General features: G+C 47.3%; 1 protein-coding gene across 1 annotated transcript; it reads right to left on the bottom strand.

Annotated features, from left to right (window-relative positions):
- Window positions 1-1,017: 1,017 nt before the first annotated feature.
- Window positions 1,018-5,516, bottom strand: LOC123443196 (V-type proton ATPase subunit E-like). The gene is made up of 6 exons (XM_045119495.1): window positions 5,278-5,516; window positions 4,539-4,639; window positions 2,980-3,136; window positions 2,022-2,218; window positions 1,812-1,911; window positions 1,018-1,343 (listed from the first exon to the last, which is right to left on the bottom strand). Exons 1-6 carry the CDS (start codon window positions 5,377-5,379, stop codon window positions 1,308-1,310), a joined length of 693 nt encoding a protein of 230 aa, XP_044975430.1. The 5' UTR covers window positions 5,380-5,516; the 3' UTR covers window positions 1,018-1,307.
- Between the last annotated feature and the right edge of the window lie 11,080 nt (window positions 5,517-16,596).

The raw sequence follows: 16,596 nt of genomic DNA, 5'->3' as shown, positions 1-16,596 counted from the left end.
AACAATACCTAATGCAGGTGTAGACGATAGCGGCGAGCCATATCTAGTGACGTGATCGCAGGAAAAAAAAAAGGAAGACAAAGCGGCATAACGTGGCAGGGGCAACAAAAGGGAGGAAGAAGTGTGAGGGAAGGGAGGTGGGAATCGAGAGAAGCGAAGGCGGGCATTGAAGTTAATTTGGTGGCACTATAGGTCAAACTGGCGTGTTGTAGCCTTTTTACTTTAGATCTCTTTGATTTGTTTGATTCTAAAAGAACATGGCATTAGAATGGCATGACAATTCGGTTACTTTAGGATTTGTTAGTCACTAAGGCTTTGTTTGGTAGAAGTGGATTGTGGAGGTTTGGAGAGGAGGGGATTTGAGGGGATTTGGTGAATCCCTTCCTTTCACCCAATCCTCTCAAATCCTCAGGGATTTGCTTCCACCAGTCCGTGGAGGAGGGTCCTGAAACACATGAATAAAAAGAGATTGAAGGGGAACGGAGGGAATTCGGCTAAACAAACCCCTCTTATCAAATGGACGCCCGAGGTTCTGTGGGGTTTCTAACCCTTCCGGGGATTTTCCTCTCTAAACCTCCTGAATCCCTTCGTGTCAAACGAGGCCTAAAGGATTTTTCAGTTGTCCAAAATTACTGTGTGAACATCCGAATCAAAGAAGCTATAACAGTAAAAACATTGAAATCAAAGATGCTATAATGGGAAAATAGACGTTCCATATTTGACGTGTTTGTTACTGTTGCCCTGATTATTGAACCAAAGACTTTATCCTATCCATAATTTCAAATGGGTTCTACATCTTAGCCATGATTAGGAATACAAATTTGTGATCCTTAGGATAACCTCAAACCATCTCTGGTTCAATGAAACAAACTTAGTTTAAAAATGAACTAAATTTTCAAAATCACATCACTTTTAGAAATGTACTTCATTTGACTAAATGAAAGAGAGCACCTAAGGGTACACCCCTGGTGCTATCTGTGTGATGTGTTAGTTGGTACTTCTTCTAAATCAGCCATATGAAAATCGAAGAGGCTAGTTTCATTGAGGTAACGAATTTCGTGTTCACATAAATGGCATCACTACACGCATTGATGCCTTATTAAGGGAAATCGCCCGATCCTGTATGTTCATCTTATTAAGCTTGTGTGGCACAGGAAAGTCTCGAGTCATCAGTGACAAAGGGCTCTCCCCCCTGACCAAAAGAGTGAGCCTGTAAATTACTGGTGAACCGCAAAAATGATTACTCGAAGATCATCATCAAGAGACGCCAAGCAGCAACTGTGCAGCATTATGTTTATAAGAATTCTTCATGCAGCTACCTGCCCAATAAGGCTTCGACGGATCTGAAAAAGGTACATGTGCCACACAAATGTTAATAGATCGTGGTAGCAAGGAGAGAAAACATATCGCTAATTGTGCAGTTACAGTCATAGAATATGCTCAACAGAATATAAAGGCAGGCAACCATGATCAAGTGGGGAACATGACAATGGACCCAACAAGAGCCTTTCATTCTTTCAGAAAGCAGCATATAGTAAAGGATCAAAGGTGTATTTGTGTTAGATAACTGCAGGGCTGGAACATGGAAACTGTAAGTTGCATATGTTCACCAAGAAGATGGTTTTACTATCCCCGCAAAAAAAAAAAAACTTTACTACCAATCACAGGAACACTAAATACACTAAAATGCTGAACTTATCTGCATTAGTTCCCATTGTGTCCATTAGAATGTAATGTCAACCATGCAGGGAACATTCAACAGGATCACTTATGAAATGACAAGGCCAAATAAAAAAGAACACAGTACATACCTCTGGTAGCTTCTTTCTGAAAACCACTTCTAGTCTAGCATCCAACGTGTTCTCAAAGACAATTTTTCCATCTCGAGAAGCCAGTACAACTCCACCAGAGCTAAATTAAAAGGTACAAGAGTAAGCTTTAGATATTTAAATCTACACTTTTATCATTCAATGAGCATGAGGACTTGTGGCTTATTATCCACAGAAGGTTGCAAGTATTACCAGGACAGGTCATGTTCCTTGTAATGACTGGGAGCAGGCGGCAGATAGACATGGCGGTCTACCATGATTTCAGGCGGATATACATTTTCTTTTTCCGCATACTCATTCCTCGCAGACTCCAAGACTGATTCAACAAGCTCAAGATCCTCCTTCCTGCAGCGGAGAATAACTGCTGACTCTTTCAGACGCAGCAAGCTCTGGTCAGGTAACTTTATGCGTTAGATAATACTCAAGCATCAATTACATTCAATTTTTAAATTATGAAAGAATCATGGAAATAGAGGCTATTAAAAAAAAGGAAGGTCTAAGTCACTCTACTTATGGATAGATAAAGTCTAATGATTCTGAACAACAGCAACTACTTTGCATGCAACTATTGCCTACTCATGTTATAAAATTTGTAAAATCAAAGAATATATATAATTTTTGAAAACTAACACATACAAATCCATTCTAACAAGTAGAAATGTTACTCTTCAGGGAGATGGAGAACACAATTTTTTGAAGAAAAAATCACATCAAGTGCTGCGATTTTGCCTGACTAAATTAAAGAACAGATTGAAATTTTGAGTTGAATTTAGCCAATTTTGATTGCTATCTTCGGGAGAGGGGGGGGGGGTGCAAGAAATAATCCACTCTTTTACATTTCTCAAAACGTGCCTGACTGCCTGTGTTTCAGCATCGGATTTTTTTCAAACTCGACATGGAACCCTACCACCCCAGGGCGACCAGGGAATGGCTTGAAAATGGTAGATCGGCACTAAGGGAACCGGTTAGTTACTGAAATTCCGTGTGTCTCATCTTAAGGGCAGCCATTTATACATGCCAACAGGGGATGCATTAACAACCATATGGAGATGTGTGTTGGTTAAAATGAGTTATTACTTGCAATAGCTGCAACGATATTCATGCTTCATATTCACGTTACAGAAAATGATGCAAATTCCACTCTGCTGACCTGAACAATAAGTATCCTGAGAAGTTTCTTGTAAGATTGATGATCTCGGCTTTGGTACAGTAGCTCTTTCCGTGCTGAATCCATCATAGACTTTACTAAATCATCTTGAGCTTGAAGAACTTCAATTCGGGAAGCATTGAGCTGCATTGAGTATTCACTGCATAAGGTAACACACAATCAACTTCAGAGAGTTATTCTTCTGTTCTGTTTTCTTTATATCCACATGAGCAGGTCATGTGTCAAAAAGGTGAAATGTTATATATCAACGACTTCGAGCATCTCTAGCAGACCCCGTATAATCGTCAGAACTTAAAATTCCGGCGATTATACAGATTTGGGCCGTTTTTTGTGCCAGACTAGATACTGTAAACGCGGCCCGGCCCGTAAAATTTTGTGGTGGCCCGTAAACGCGACCCCTCGACCGCTATATCTGCGGGTTCGGCCGCTCGATGCAGGTCGAAACCCTATCCCTCCGCCGCCGCGAAAAGTCCCGACACCTTACCGCCGGCGCCTTAGATCCGCTACCGCGCGGCTCCATTCCGCCGCCTAGCCGCTCCAATCCACCGCCATAGATGGCCAACTCCAGCGGCCGTGGCAACGATGACCCCGAGAGGGCTCGTCGTGTCAGATCCAACGCCGCGCGGAAGCGCGCCGCCCGCCAGTACACGCAGTGGGGCCTGACGCCGCCGCCGTCGCTCCTCCGTCGCGAGACAGGAGTACGAGCGCGCGCGCGGCCGCCTCTTCTCTGGCAGCTTCTCTGAGGCGTCGAGCTCGCGCTCCTCCCTCCCCCCGGTGAAGAGGGAGCTAGAGGAGCTCCCGCCGGTGAAGATGGAGCCGGAGGCCAAGGCGGGGCCGGAGCGACGTGCCGGAGGCGGAGGCGGCGGCGGACCAGAGGACTTCCTCCCCCCGATGGAGGCAGACAGCCTTTTGCCCGCGTTGCTGGTGCGGAGTGCGCGGGAGGCGGAAGAGGACCGGCAGTGCCGCCGGAGGGACGAGGAGATCGACACCGTGCTCTACGAGTAGGGTGTTGCGTCGGCCCTCGCCATCGGCGACAAGGTGGAGGAGTGACGCCACGAAGCCACTGCGCAGGAGCGCATCTACGTTGAGCTCTCCTCCGACAATGACGACTGAGCGCTGCCGCATGTACTAACGCACGAGCTCCGGTGAGCTCAATTTTGCATAGTGCGGTAGGATAGTTAGTAGCTCCAGTGAGCTTCGGTGAGCTCCGGTAGGGTTAGTTTACCTCTACCCCCCTCTAGTAAGTGATGAACTCTGAATGTAGTATGTATGATCATGTACTAAGTAATGAACTCTGAATGAGTGGTTGCAATTTCGCCCGCAAATGCTTTCTTTCAAATTATACAGTTTCATATACGGTGTCTGTTCTGCAGCGCAAGATTTCGCCCAGCAAAACCCTGCTTCGTTGAACTGTAAACGGCTTTTGCGGGTCACAAAAATGCGGGGTCTGCTAGAGATGCTCTTATGGGGAGCAAGTGTTTGCCAGTGTGCAATTTGTAAAATAAAATAAAATAAACAGTGTGGTCGGGAATGAGGATTACATTTTCTTCTTGATAGCAACTTGTTTCTCTTTCTTTTCATATTCCTGCCTGATCTTCTTCTTTTCAACTTCCACCAGTTGTAGTTTCTCGATTTGGAATTCCTGGGAAACTATCATTCATCAGTTCAAAGTTTCAAAAGGCATCACACAAATCATGAGGAGAACACTAAAATATCCTAATTATCCAGAAGAACGGACAACTCAATGAAGGAAACAGAGTTATTCAAGGGAACAGATATCTGAAGTTCTAGCTTTTCACTTTTCTGAATTTGCATTGTATATTATAGGCTCCTCTTAGCACAGCCTTTTATAATAGAACTTCCTAGTAAACGCAAGACAAATGGATCTCCAAATTAGTAGTAGCACTCGAACATAAGTACACTATAATTTGGCTTATTTGGGCGCCACACTAGAGAGAATCAGCAAAAAACGCAGTGCCCCAGATTACGATTACAAACATCAACTCCCCGGTCCAGCACTACGCGATGGAGAATCCATAGAGAACACGATCGAAACCGCAACTCCAGCAAGAACACCGGTAAGCCATGGACCCCCAACATAGACTTCGTACGATGACGCCACTGTCCGATCCACGCCCCAGTCCGCTCCAATGCGCGACCCCAGCAACAATGCAACAGATCCAACCCTCCGCGACGCGTATCTCGCCGATCGCAGCCGAGATCCGAAACTATGCAGTCATCTAGAGAAAGATGCGCAATATAAGGGGAAACCAGCGTTACCTCGGCGGCGGCGGCCTCGATCTCGAATGCCTTCTCGACAGCTTCCAGGCGGATGAAGTCCGTCATCTGCTTAAGCTGCTGCGCCACATTCCCTTCGTCCATCTTCGCGTTTGGAGAGGGAAGCACACTGATCCCTTGTTCGCCGATGATCGCCGGGGTCGGTGACAGTGAGGCGCTGGTTTTGAGTTGTCGCGGAGGGATGTCGATGCGGGTGGCGTCGTGGCGAGGTGATTCGTTTTCGATGTGGAGGTGATTCGTTTTCAGTTGTTTATATACGGAAGACGTGGCCGCTGGAGGCCGATTTTCGTGTTTTTTTTTAACCCGGTCCCTTAGAACCGTATTCATTAAAAAAAGTCAGAGAAAATTGCTCGGTTAATAAACGAAAAACCAAGCAAAAATGTCACAATAGGGCCGTAAAAACAAGGCACACCGGATGACCTGACAACCCACACGAGAATGCACCCACGCCGTCGAGAAGAAAAGCGTAGTCGAGGATGCAGTCCGGCGTCATCATCATCACACCTCCGCGAGGGCGACTCCGACTCCACCATCGACATCCACCGATGAAGCCCTCACAGCAAGCAAGCGTCGAGGCTTGTGCTGGCCGATGCCAAACAGACAGCCACACGCACCGGCGATCAAGCAGCTCTTACTTTGTCGACGAACATTGCAGGAGAAAAGCGTTGGGCTTGCGCCGAGCGAGCGCCAGAGCCGACCGCCCGTCTCGTGTCATCGTCACCGCGAGGGGCCCGCCTCAGCATCTCCCACTCCAGGAAGACAAAGCGGGACACAACGACTCCTCGAACATGGTGGAAGAGACCGACTACCAAGAACCATCAGCAAACCTGACTCCACCCGAAGCTGCCATTGTTGCCACATACTGAAACCACACAAACATCTGCATTGCCAAACGGGCACCAGCCGACTGCAATGCCGCTAGCTCCCATGAAGCATGCAAACGGGATGTGATGCTCCTCAAGGCAACGCCCCAAACAGGGAAGCGACGATGACGACGTCGCCGCCCGGCCCAACTGGGCCTTAGGCTTTCACCCGAAGAGCAAGATTCGAGGATGTAGGAGGATGTTGGACTCCACAATGACGCCTCCAAGAAGGTTAAATGACGTCCACGGACGCCGATGCCACTGGCCAGCCAGACCGGACAAGCTTTTGCCCGAAGCATACCCAACACCACGAGAATCTTCATGCATAGCACCTTCGCTGACCGCCAACCTCTCTTAGAGCCACCGTGCCCGCAGCACCAGAGAGCCACCACACTTCACCTCCCCGTCGGTCAAGAAGACGCAGACGGGCCAGATCCGGCTGATCTGGCATCCCACCACCGCAACGCCAAACTGGGGCCACCACAACCCAGCAAGCCACCGTCCCGACCATGGACGCGCGTCACAGGGAAGGGGGAGGCGCATCCGCCCCCGACCGTCAAAGAGAGCAGCAGGCTGAAGCCAGATGCCCGACAATGATGCAACCATGACTGCCACCCCATGAGAGTTGCCGCCAGGGGCGGTCCGCCGAAGAAGAAGCCCATAGGGACGACGACAACGCATGTGAGCCCGCAACCGGATCCAGCTCACGACGCAGAAAAGGGGATCGAGCCTCTCCATCCTGAGCTCTCGCAGCCTCGCGAGAGGAGGTCGACCCCGCTGCCGCCGTCCGCCGCCCAGGCTTAGCCTGACGACCTCCTCTGGCGACGACGAAGGGAGGAAGTAGGGTGGGAGGGCGGCCCGGCGGTGCGGGCTGGGATCCGCCCGTTTTGCCTTAGCCGAGACAACGCGGGGGCATTTTCTTTATGTGTGGTTATTAGGAATTAATTGATTATTTTCGTGTTTTTGACCCTTTTCAAAAAGTCCAACATGACCCTAATTTGTAAAAACTTCATGATCTTATCTTTTTCTATCGTCGTAGTCTGTGATGGTAGGATAATATTACCTATCGTCACGGTCTCCGACGGTAAGGTTTTGATTTGAAAAAAGGGAAATGAAGTGTGATTTAAACTTTAAGGTTATAGAGTTTGACAGAAACAAACCCCAACGTCTAAATTCCTAAAATTGATGCCTTGTATTCCTTTTTTTGAAATTAATACCCTGTATTTTTTTTGGAATCAATACCCTGTATTCTTTGATCCCGATCCTTCTAATGTTTTTCGAGTGGATTTGATGACCTGACACCAAAGGCTGGGATAGTGGAAGAAATCACTGTTTTGACCTTGAGCACGAAATTCATCACAATTGAACTCGACCGGAAAGAATTTCACGATCTGACCCTTTTGGCAACACGAGAGACCGCGGCGTTGCCAATCTGCATAGAAACGCCGAGATGCGTTGCGTTGCTGACCTGGCCCACTGCCACGCGGAGCACGTGTTGCCTGGTGACGTGACAGGCCAGAAACGCCGAGCCCGTATGCGTTTCCAGCAACGCCGCTGTCCTTGGTGTTTCTCATCTAGGTATTTTAGTTGCCCGTGGAGCTCTCATACACCTCTCAGCACACACTCTCTTTTCCCCATTGGCCTATCTCGAGCTGCCTCTCTTTTGTCCCTTTGTTTCCCTCACTATCCCCCTCTCAAATATGTGGAAATTGATTGGGCATCTCCGTAGATCCGGTGTCTTTTCTGTTCCTTCAGGTAACCTCCTTCATCTCACAAATTTTTATTGGTTGTTTTTGTCTATTTGGATTGTTTTGTTCATGTGGTTCCTAACCCTAGTTTTGAAAATTGTGGTTGTTATATGATGTTCATGCGTATTGTTGTTTCAAAAGTGTGGCATTGTGATGTTGGTGTACAAAGTTAAGATTTACGGTTAGGGTTATGTCTAATGTTAAGATGTAGGGTTAGTGTTAGGGTTTGGGTAATGCTGGGTAATGGTTAATTTGGATGGACAAAGTTGTTTTTAGCCATTTTGTTAGCAATGTGGAACTACAGGAATTAGCTTCTTTGCCGTCTGCCATCACAGACGGCAAAGAGTAAACCACCGACGGCAAAGAATCCCACTGTCGGCAAAATTTCTGCGTCAGTCTACGACGGCATTGTAGCTTCTTTGCCGTCTGCCTCACCGAAGCGGACGTCAAAGAGCTTTGCCTTCAGCTTTTCATAAGAGCAGTCAGCAAATATGTCGAGACGGCAGCTGGCAGGCGTTGCCTCCGTTAGGGGCTAACGGAGGCTTTGTCGTCTGCCTCCCCCTCTTCTTTATCGTCTGCCTCCCCCCTCTTCTTTGCCGTCTGCCTCCCGCCCTCTTCTTTGCCGTCTGCCTCCACCTCCTCCCCCCTCCACTCTTTGTCGTCTGCCTACCCCTCGTCCCCCTCCTCTGTGCCCTCTTCTTTGCCGTGTGCCCCCCTGGAAGCGGACGGCAAAGATACTATATGGCCAGCTGCTGCTGCCCAGGTTGCACAGCTGGGCGCCATGTGGCACCTTTGCTGTCGGTCAGCTGATGGCAAAGGTCTTTGCCATCTGCTGGCAGACGGCAAAGATCCCATATTGTCACAGTTTTTTTTTGTTTATTTCACAGCACATATACATATACATAGCACATATATAGGTCACAACACATATACATATACATAGCACATATAATTCATAGCACATATATAGGTCACAACACATATTCATAGCACAAAGTTTCATCCATATTCATAGCACATATATAGGTCACAACACATATACATATAGTTCCACATATAGTGTTCATCCATATATACATATACATATAATTCCACATTGTTCATCAACTCAAATGAAAACTAGAACTAAAGCACTCCATCAATGCCAGCTTCCATGCATGTAGTACATCCAATCTGCAAAATGGGAATAAGAAAGTCAGACACAGAAGAACAACAACATATATATGACAAATAAGCTAAACTGAAGAAGAAATAGAAGAAGCAAGAAGAGAACAAGGAGAAGAAAAACAAGAAGGAGGAGGAGGAGGAGGAGGGGAAGGAGAAGGAGAAGGAGGAGGAGAAGAAGAAAAAAGAAGAAGAGAAGAAGAATGAGAAGAACGAGGAGAAGAAGGAGGAGAGAAGAAGAAGGGGAAGAAGGAGGGCTCCTTCTCCTTCTTCTTCTCTTCTTCTTCTCCTCCTTCTTCTTCTCCTTCTCCTTCTCCTTCTCTTCTTCTTCTTATTCTTCCTTCTTTTCATTTCTCCTCTTCTCCTCTTCTTGGAGCTAAATTAGCTAACTATGTCTTTTTGCAGCTAAATGGGCTAATTATGTCATTCTGGAGGAAAACAAGCTAAGTATATAATATTAATGAGCTAACCAAGGTTCTTATGCCATTTTGAGCTTATAATGTCTTTTTGGAGCTAAATGGGCTAATTATGTCACTGTTGGGGAATTTAAGGCAAGGAGAATATGAAAGAGGAGAAGAAAGAGGAAGAGGAGGAGAAGAAGAAGAAATAAAGAAGGAGGAGAAGGAGGAGGAGGAGGAGGAGAAGGACTAGAAGGTCCTTGGCCTTCTCCTCCTTCTCCTCCTCCTCCTCCTCCTTCTCCTTCTTCTCTTCTTCTTCTTCTTTCTTTTCATTTTTCCTATTTCTTCTCCTCTTGTCCTCTTCTTGGAGCTCAATTAGCTAACTATGTCTTTTTGGAGCTAAATGGGCTAATTATCCCATTTTAGAGGAAAACAAGCTAAGTATATAATATTAATGAGCTAACCAAGGTTCTTATGCCATTTTGAGGTTATTATGACATTTTGGAGCTAAATGGGCTAATTATGTCATTGTTGGGGAAATTAAGGCAAGGAGAATATGAAAGAGGAGAAGAGAAACTTACCGTAGTGGTCATCAAGGAGGAGAAACACCTCGAGAAGGGTCGTGCGATGCTGCTCGGGAGTTATTCTGCAGAATAGATATTTTTCAATGTCTCAGTTAGCATGATGACACTCAATTATTAATACTAGTTTATAATGAAACTCACCGTGTCAATCGAAGAGAAGACGGGCATCGGCGGAGGGACTTGACCGCTCTCTCGCACAGACCCTGAAGAGTGGGTCGTATTAGTTAGTAATGAAACAAACATTACACACATGATTTGGCTAATGTGAAAAAAACTTACCACAAAAAGCTCGTACAGGGCCCGTTGACCACCCTCATTCCGGGCCCTCTCCTCCTCAATCAATCGTGTCGTGGTCTGGTCCCTCTCATCAAGAGCAGCCCGAAGAGCAGCCTGGCTTGCCAATCTCTCTTTCTCAAGAGCAGCCTGGTTTGCCAATCTCTCTTTCTCAAGAGCAGCCTGAAACACCATTCCTCGTTACCAAAGTAATGATCTATGGTGACACACATAATGAAATGGATGAAAGTTTTCTTAGTCCGTACAACTAACCTCGATGGCAAGATCGACTGGTCGTGGACGACGCGTTATCTCAGGACAACTGCTCGACTGGCGCGCCTTGATCTCCGGGAGAGTGAGTGGACAACGTATTATCCCATCTCCAATGGCTATTGAGCCATGGGGCCTCCCGCCACCAGATATCATCACCAACTCTGGATCCAAAGGTTCCTCGCTAGGGTTAAGGTCATCCCCTTTCGTAGCCTTCCCCGTGTCCCTGTATGTCACGAGCTTGTGGTGGGATGATATGTTGGTGAAGTTATTTGGATCATCCAGGTCAGACTCAGAGAATGCCTTCGCCTTCTTGTACGAGGCACTATGGTCCATGCCATAAAGGTCGTACAAGTGTGACATCTCCGTCTTATTGTGATGCGCCTAAAAGGGAGGAACAAAATATTAGCATGAGGAATGAATTGCATGAATCATGAAGCAAATCACATACCCAGTTTCGTCCGAACTGAAGTAAGTTGGCGCTGCCTTGATGGTGTGGCACACAAACCATTTGGCTACGCCGATCCTTCGCATTCTCGTGGACGGCTCGCCAGCTGCTTGTGCACCACTCATCAACCAATGCCTCCCAACAATCCATCTTATCCGCACACCATCTCGGGGGCACCTGTAAGTTATTAGAAATAATTTTGAGCGCTACGCCTATGAATGAAATCAAGAAAACTACGTAGAAGGACTTAAGAATAGGTAATTACCTTCATGTATTGCTCCTTCTTCAGAAACTTTCTGCGGCAATCCTTCTTCTGCTTCTTAATACCACGCGTGGCGTAGTAGTCTCAAATAGCCTGCGGCCGAGCCTCGTGACGTAAGTTCTGTAGTAACCGCCTACACTCGGCCTCGAGAACCTTGGCCGTCTCCTCCTCATATCCATCCTCACACCTATAGAAGGTCTGCAATCAAATGTGAAAACACCGATTAGTACAATAATTAGCTATATTGTTAATTTTAGATTGTGTAAAAGGATAATTTACCCAAAAGCTCTTGATCACCATCTCGGCCCTCGTGTGGCACAAGACACCATCTATGATCTCCTCCGGCGGGGCCTGCGCAGCCTGGTAGTGCTCCTAGGAAAATCCTAGTGTAGGAACCTGACCCTCACCAGGCAACGTGACAAACCCCGGGAAATTTGTCCGGCAAAGCACACCAAGGACGGAGTTCAGCCTGCTGTTAGAGCATATATCTCCATATGTGGTTTTGGTAATTGATGACAATTCCTATGGACTAATGGTTGCCTTAAGTTATATTTATAGGATTTGTCCATAGGCACTTCTTGAAGTCCATCTGTTGGGTTCAAGGAGTTTATATGATGACCAAGATGGTATTCAAGGTATTATCCAAAGAATGGTCATAGAGACACAAGGTTGATCAAGATCTCAGACAAAGAGTAAATCAAGATGATCAACACACAAAGCGTACAAGATGTACCGAGAGGGATCAAGTGATCCCATGGTATGGTAAGCATTGTCCATTACGTGTTTGTGTACTAACCCATGTTCTTCGTGAGAGTTCTATGTGTGGGTTAGGTGTGTTTCCATGGGCTTGCGTCAAAAGGAAGATCTCATACAACCCATGAAGGATGACGTCAAGTGGTGATCGTCATCAAGATTGCGGTGTGCAAGTTCAAGAGGATCAACACGAATATATCGTGCTTGAAGCTTGCCGTCCATTGTGGTGGCAATGGACTTGTGAAGGTATGCTGAAGAGTGGCTCACCCATAGTTAGTATGGTGGAGCAATCAACTAGTCTTCATCAAGCCAACGCAATCAAGAAAGGTGGTCCATCTTGAGGAAGCCAAGATCATCATCATCTAGCTCAAGAGGTCGAGGTGCAAGGTATAGGTTTGCCCTTCATAGGTTTTCTGTTTAGGATAGAATGTTGTACTGTCAAGGGGGACTCTCAAGTGATTAGCTTGATCGTATCGTTCATTGAGAGCTCAAACCATTTGCATCCTTGCATCATACTTCTTGGTTCTTATTTGGTGTTCCTCTTTGTGAGTTTTAGAGCTTATGGTCATCTTCATGACAAGCTCGAGTTCATCGAAAACGGAGTCCATATGCAACTACTATGATGTTTTCGATGTTGGAGTTTTTGCCGGTTCTTCATTCATAGAGGTCTCACATGTCTAGATCATTGGCATTTTCATATCAGCATTGGCATCGTCCTGAATCCAACAAGCTTGGGTTTGCTCGATTCGGAGCTCGTATGCGAAAGTTATGGCTGTTTCAGTGGCGAGCGGTAGTATCGCTGGACCTAGCGGTAGTACCGCTAGAGCTGGCGGTAGTACCGCTGGCCCTAGCGGTAGTACCGTTAGAGCTGGCGGTAGTACCGCTGGCCCAGCGGTAGTACCGCCTCTGGTCAGCGGTAGTACCACTCCGGGACTTTAGTACCGTCATCTTCGCGGTTGTACTGCGTCAGACTTTTTTGCGAAGACTTTCTTGGCGGTGGTTGGCCCGGTAGTATCTTGGCGCTACCATGGGCTCAGCGGTAGTACCGCTGCAGCCAGCGGTAGTATCGTTGGAGGGTCAGCGGTAGTACCGCCGGAGGGTCAGCGGTAGTATCGCTGGAGCCAGCGGTAGTATCGCTAGAGCCAGCGGTAGTACCGCTGGGCTCGGGTTGTAAGTGGGGGTAACGGTCTGATTCATTCCCCCACTATATAAAGGGGGTCTTCTTCCCCCTTGGTCTTATCCATCCGTTGAGCTCTTGTTCTACCTCCATTGTTGACATTCTTAGAGCTTGCTAACTCTCAATCCCTCCAATGATTCTTGCTTGTTCTTGAGGGAAAAGAGAGAGGAGATCTAGATCCACATCTCCACCAATCACTTTCTCCTCTATGTGAGGGGAACCCCTTGGATCTAGATCTTGGAGTTCTTTGTGAGCTCCTTGTTCTTCCTCTCATATTTGTCCATAGCTTTCGTTGTTGTGGAGGGATTTGAGTGTGAGGGACTTGACCACTTCGTGTGTTCTTGCCATTGCATTAGTTGCATCGGTTTGAGTTCTCCACGGCGATCGTGGAAGTGAGAAGTTGAGAAGCTTACTACCTTTGGTACTTAGTACCCTAGATATTGTTCTTCGTGGATGCTTTGGCGTCCTAGAAGCTTGGTGGTGTCTCGGAGTTCAATCATTGTGGTGCGAAGCTCCGGGCAAGCGTCGGGGGTCTCCAATTAGGTTGTGGAGATTGGCCCGAGCAATTTGTATGGATACCGGTAACCGCCCCCAAGGGTTGCCACGTGTACGGGTTCGGTGACCGCCCCCAAGGTTTGCCATTTGTACGGGTTCGGTGACCGCCCTCAAGGGTCCCTTAGTGGAATCACGGCATCTTGCATTGTGCGAGGGCGTGAGGAGATTACGGTGGCCTTAGTGGCATCTTGGGGAGCATTGTGCCTCCACACCGCTCCAACGGAGATTAGCATCCGCAAGGGTGTGAACTTCAGGATACATCATCATCTCCCCTTGCCTCGGTTATCTCTTACCCGAACCCTTTACTTATGCACTTTACTTTGTGATAGACATATTGTTTATTGTAATATATCTTGCTATCACTTAGTTGTTTATCTTGCTTAGCATAAGTTGTTGGTGCACATAGGTGAGCCTAGTTGTTTGTAGGTTTTGTGCTTGACAAATTAAACGTTAGTTTTATTCCGCATTTGTTCAAGCCTAAACCTTAATTATTTTAAAGCGCCTATTCACCCCCCCTCTAGGCGACATCCACGTCCTTTCACCTGCGGACTCCAAGAGGGTGTGCCCATCCCCTGCAGTATGATAAGGTCAATGCATTAGATATTTGAACAAACTTGAAGGCAAAAGCTAAAAAAAGAGTAAATGTACTTACCTATCTCCTTCAGGTTTAATCACCGGCCTCTGCTCGGGGGTAGCCGACACGACCGGGAGACGTGTACTACCACGCTTGTACACGGTGGCCCCGTCCACCTGCACATCGCCCTCACTATCCGTAAACTCATCCCCGACATCCCTTCCCCCTGAGCCATCTGGACCCTCGGTCCAATCCGGCAACTCGGTCTGATCCGACCAGGTATCCCATCCAGGCCTCTCCGCGTCGGGTGAAGCCTCCGGAACCGTAGTCTCGTGGGCCGAATGCACCTCGACCCGAGGCTGATCCTGGACCGGAGTCTCATGGGACGAATGCCCGTCAACACCAGGCTCCTGGACCGGAGTCCTCGTAGCCTCCTCCGCAAACTGGTCGACCATAGTAGTCCTATGCTCGGGTGAATGAGCTGGTGGTGGTGGCGAGGACGGCTCAACAGTCCTCCTGGATCTTCCGCGGCCACCACCTCTCCCTGTACCCTTCCCCTTCTTCCCTACCCGACCAGCACCTCTCCCAGTGGGCAATGCCGCCGACGAAGAAGAACCCACGGGTGGTGTCGACAGACTGTCTGCCAAGGCTCTACGGAGAGATAGGGGTGGAAGGGAAGTACCACCCCTCGTGCGGGGCGGCTGGGAAGAACCCGTCGAGTGCTCCGGACCAGCGCCCACCATCTTTCAACACCTGGTGACCTGCCATGATAAAGATTAAAAGAAATTAGTACAACATAAAAAAATTGAATAACTGACATGAATAATAATGGGGCCCTGGAATTATCAACGTCAGAAATATTTTCTTTCTTTGCATAATCTGTCTGGGGGGGGGGAGATTGAGTGGAATGACAAATACAGGCCAACAACTATATTTGGTTGCCGTCATGCCGAAGGGATTAAAACCATCCGTGGCGATGCAGACTCGAGGATTCCTTGCATCTGCCGCTTTATCCTGATGCAATCCATTGAAATTTTTCCACGCTTCCCCATCTGATGTGTGTACCACCATCTTATTCCCATCCGCATCTAGTTCGGTTCTTTTGCCCAATTTGTGCCATGTCATCTGTCTGGCTGTCTCTTCGACCATGAAAATACGTTGAAGTCTTGGTACGATTGGCATATACCGAAGAACACTAACTGCGATTTTGGTCTGCCTCTTCTCACCCATACCGTTGTCTACCACAAGATACCTACAAGGCTCGTAATTGGGAATATAGTCCAAGTGTGCATACTCCTTCCTAAATAAGACACATCCTTTCTCACATGCATCTATCTTCTCATAGGGCATCTTAAGTACACGAAGTATTTTGTCCGACTGGTACAGGTTTGCAGGCATGACATGGCCTTTGGGTAGGAAGCGTCCAAATAGTGTCATCATCGCGTCGTAGCATTCTCTTCCCAAGTTAAACTGAGCCTTCAGATCCATTACTTGTGCAATTGCATCCAGGTGACAGAGCTCAGGGTGCTCATGGAGAGGATGTTTTGAAGACTCCAACATTCCATAAAAGGCCTTTGCAGATTCCTCCATCTCATCTTCCGAATCCCGAGCATCATCAAAGTCTTGCACCATGTCTTCGATCCCGGTACCATGCTCGTCCGTGCGACGACGGACCACCTCAGCTCTTGTGCATTGTATAGACTCACCATAAAATGTCCACACCGTATAATTAGGCTTAAAACCCCTCCTCTTCAGGTATTTAATCATTACTGCCTCTGTCGTCTTTTATAATTGTCGCATCCAGGACAGGGGCAATAGTTTCTTTCCTGGCCATTTGCGAATGCGGCTTTCACAAATTCCTTTGTTTTTACAAACCATTCTTTCGTCATCTCTTTCTGACTAGGGTGACCGGTATACATCCACGCACGATCACTCATCTTGCCTAGCTACTAAAGACAGAATAAATATATTTATATATAATTTAGCATTTATATTCATCGGTTAATCAGGTTCGCCAATTTTATTACGTCCAGGAAACCTACACGCTAATAGGTAAAGATAGGTCCTAATCCCACCCGAGTATGTGTAGATTGAGTTCGTTTTCCCATGCTCTGCTCCGGATCCAACGCAAAATTTCGGCAGCACCTCCCCCCTATTCTCCTGATACACGTCTCCGCAATAAACAGAGAGGATGTGCATCCGGAGAACAACAGGGTGGCAGTGACAAAATTC

This window comes from Hordeum vulgare, chromosome 3H (genome assembly GCF_904849725.1).
Source record: "Hordeum vulgare subsp. vulgare chromosome 3H, MorexV3_pseudomolecules_assembly, whole genome shotgun sequence".
NCBI lineage: Eukaryota > Viridiplantae > Streptophyta > Magnoliopsida > Poales > Poaceae > Hordeum > Hordeum vulgare.
This window is presented reverse-complemented; position numbering and strand designations above follow the sequence as displayed.

Coding starts and splice junctions, on each gene's coding strand:
- LOC123443196 (XM_045119495.1), bottom strand. CDS start 5,379: ATGGACGAAGGGAATGTGGCGCAGCAGCTTAAGCAGATGACGGACTTC. Junction 4,640..5,277: donor TCGAGGCCGCCGCCGCCGAG/GTAACGCTGGTT, acceptor ATAGTTTCCCAG/GAATTCCAAATCGAGAAACT. Junction 1,912..2,021: donor AAGGAACATGACCTGTCCTG/GTAATACTTGCA, acceptor CTTTTAATTTAG/CTCTGGTGGAGTTGTACTGG.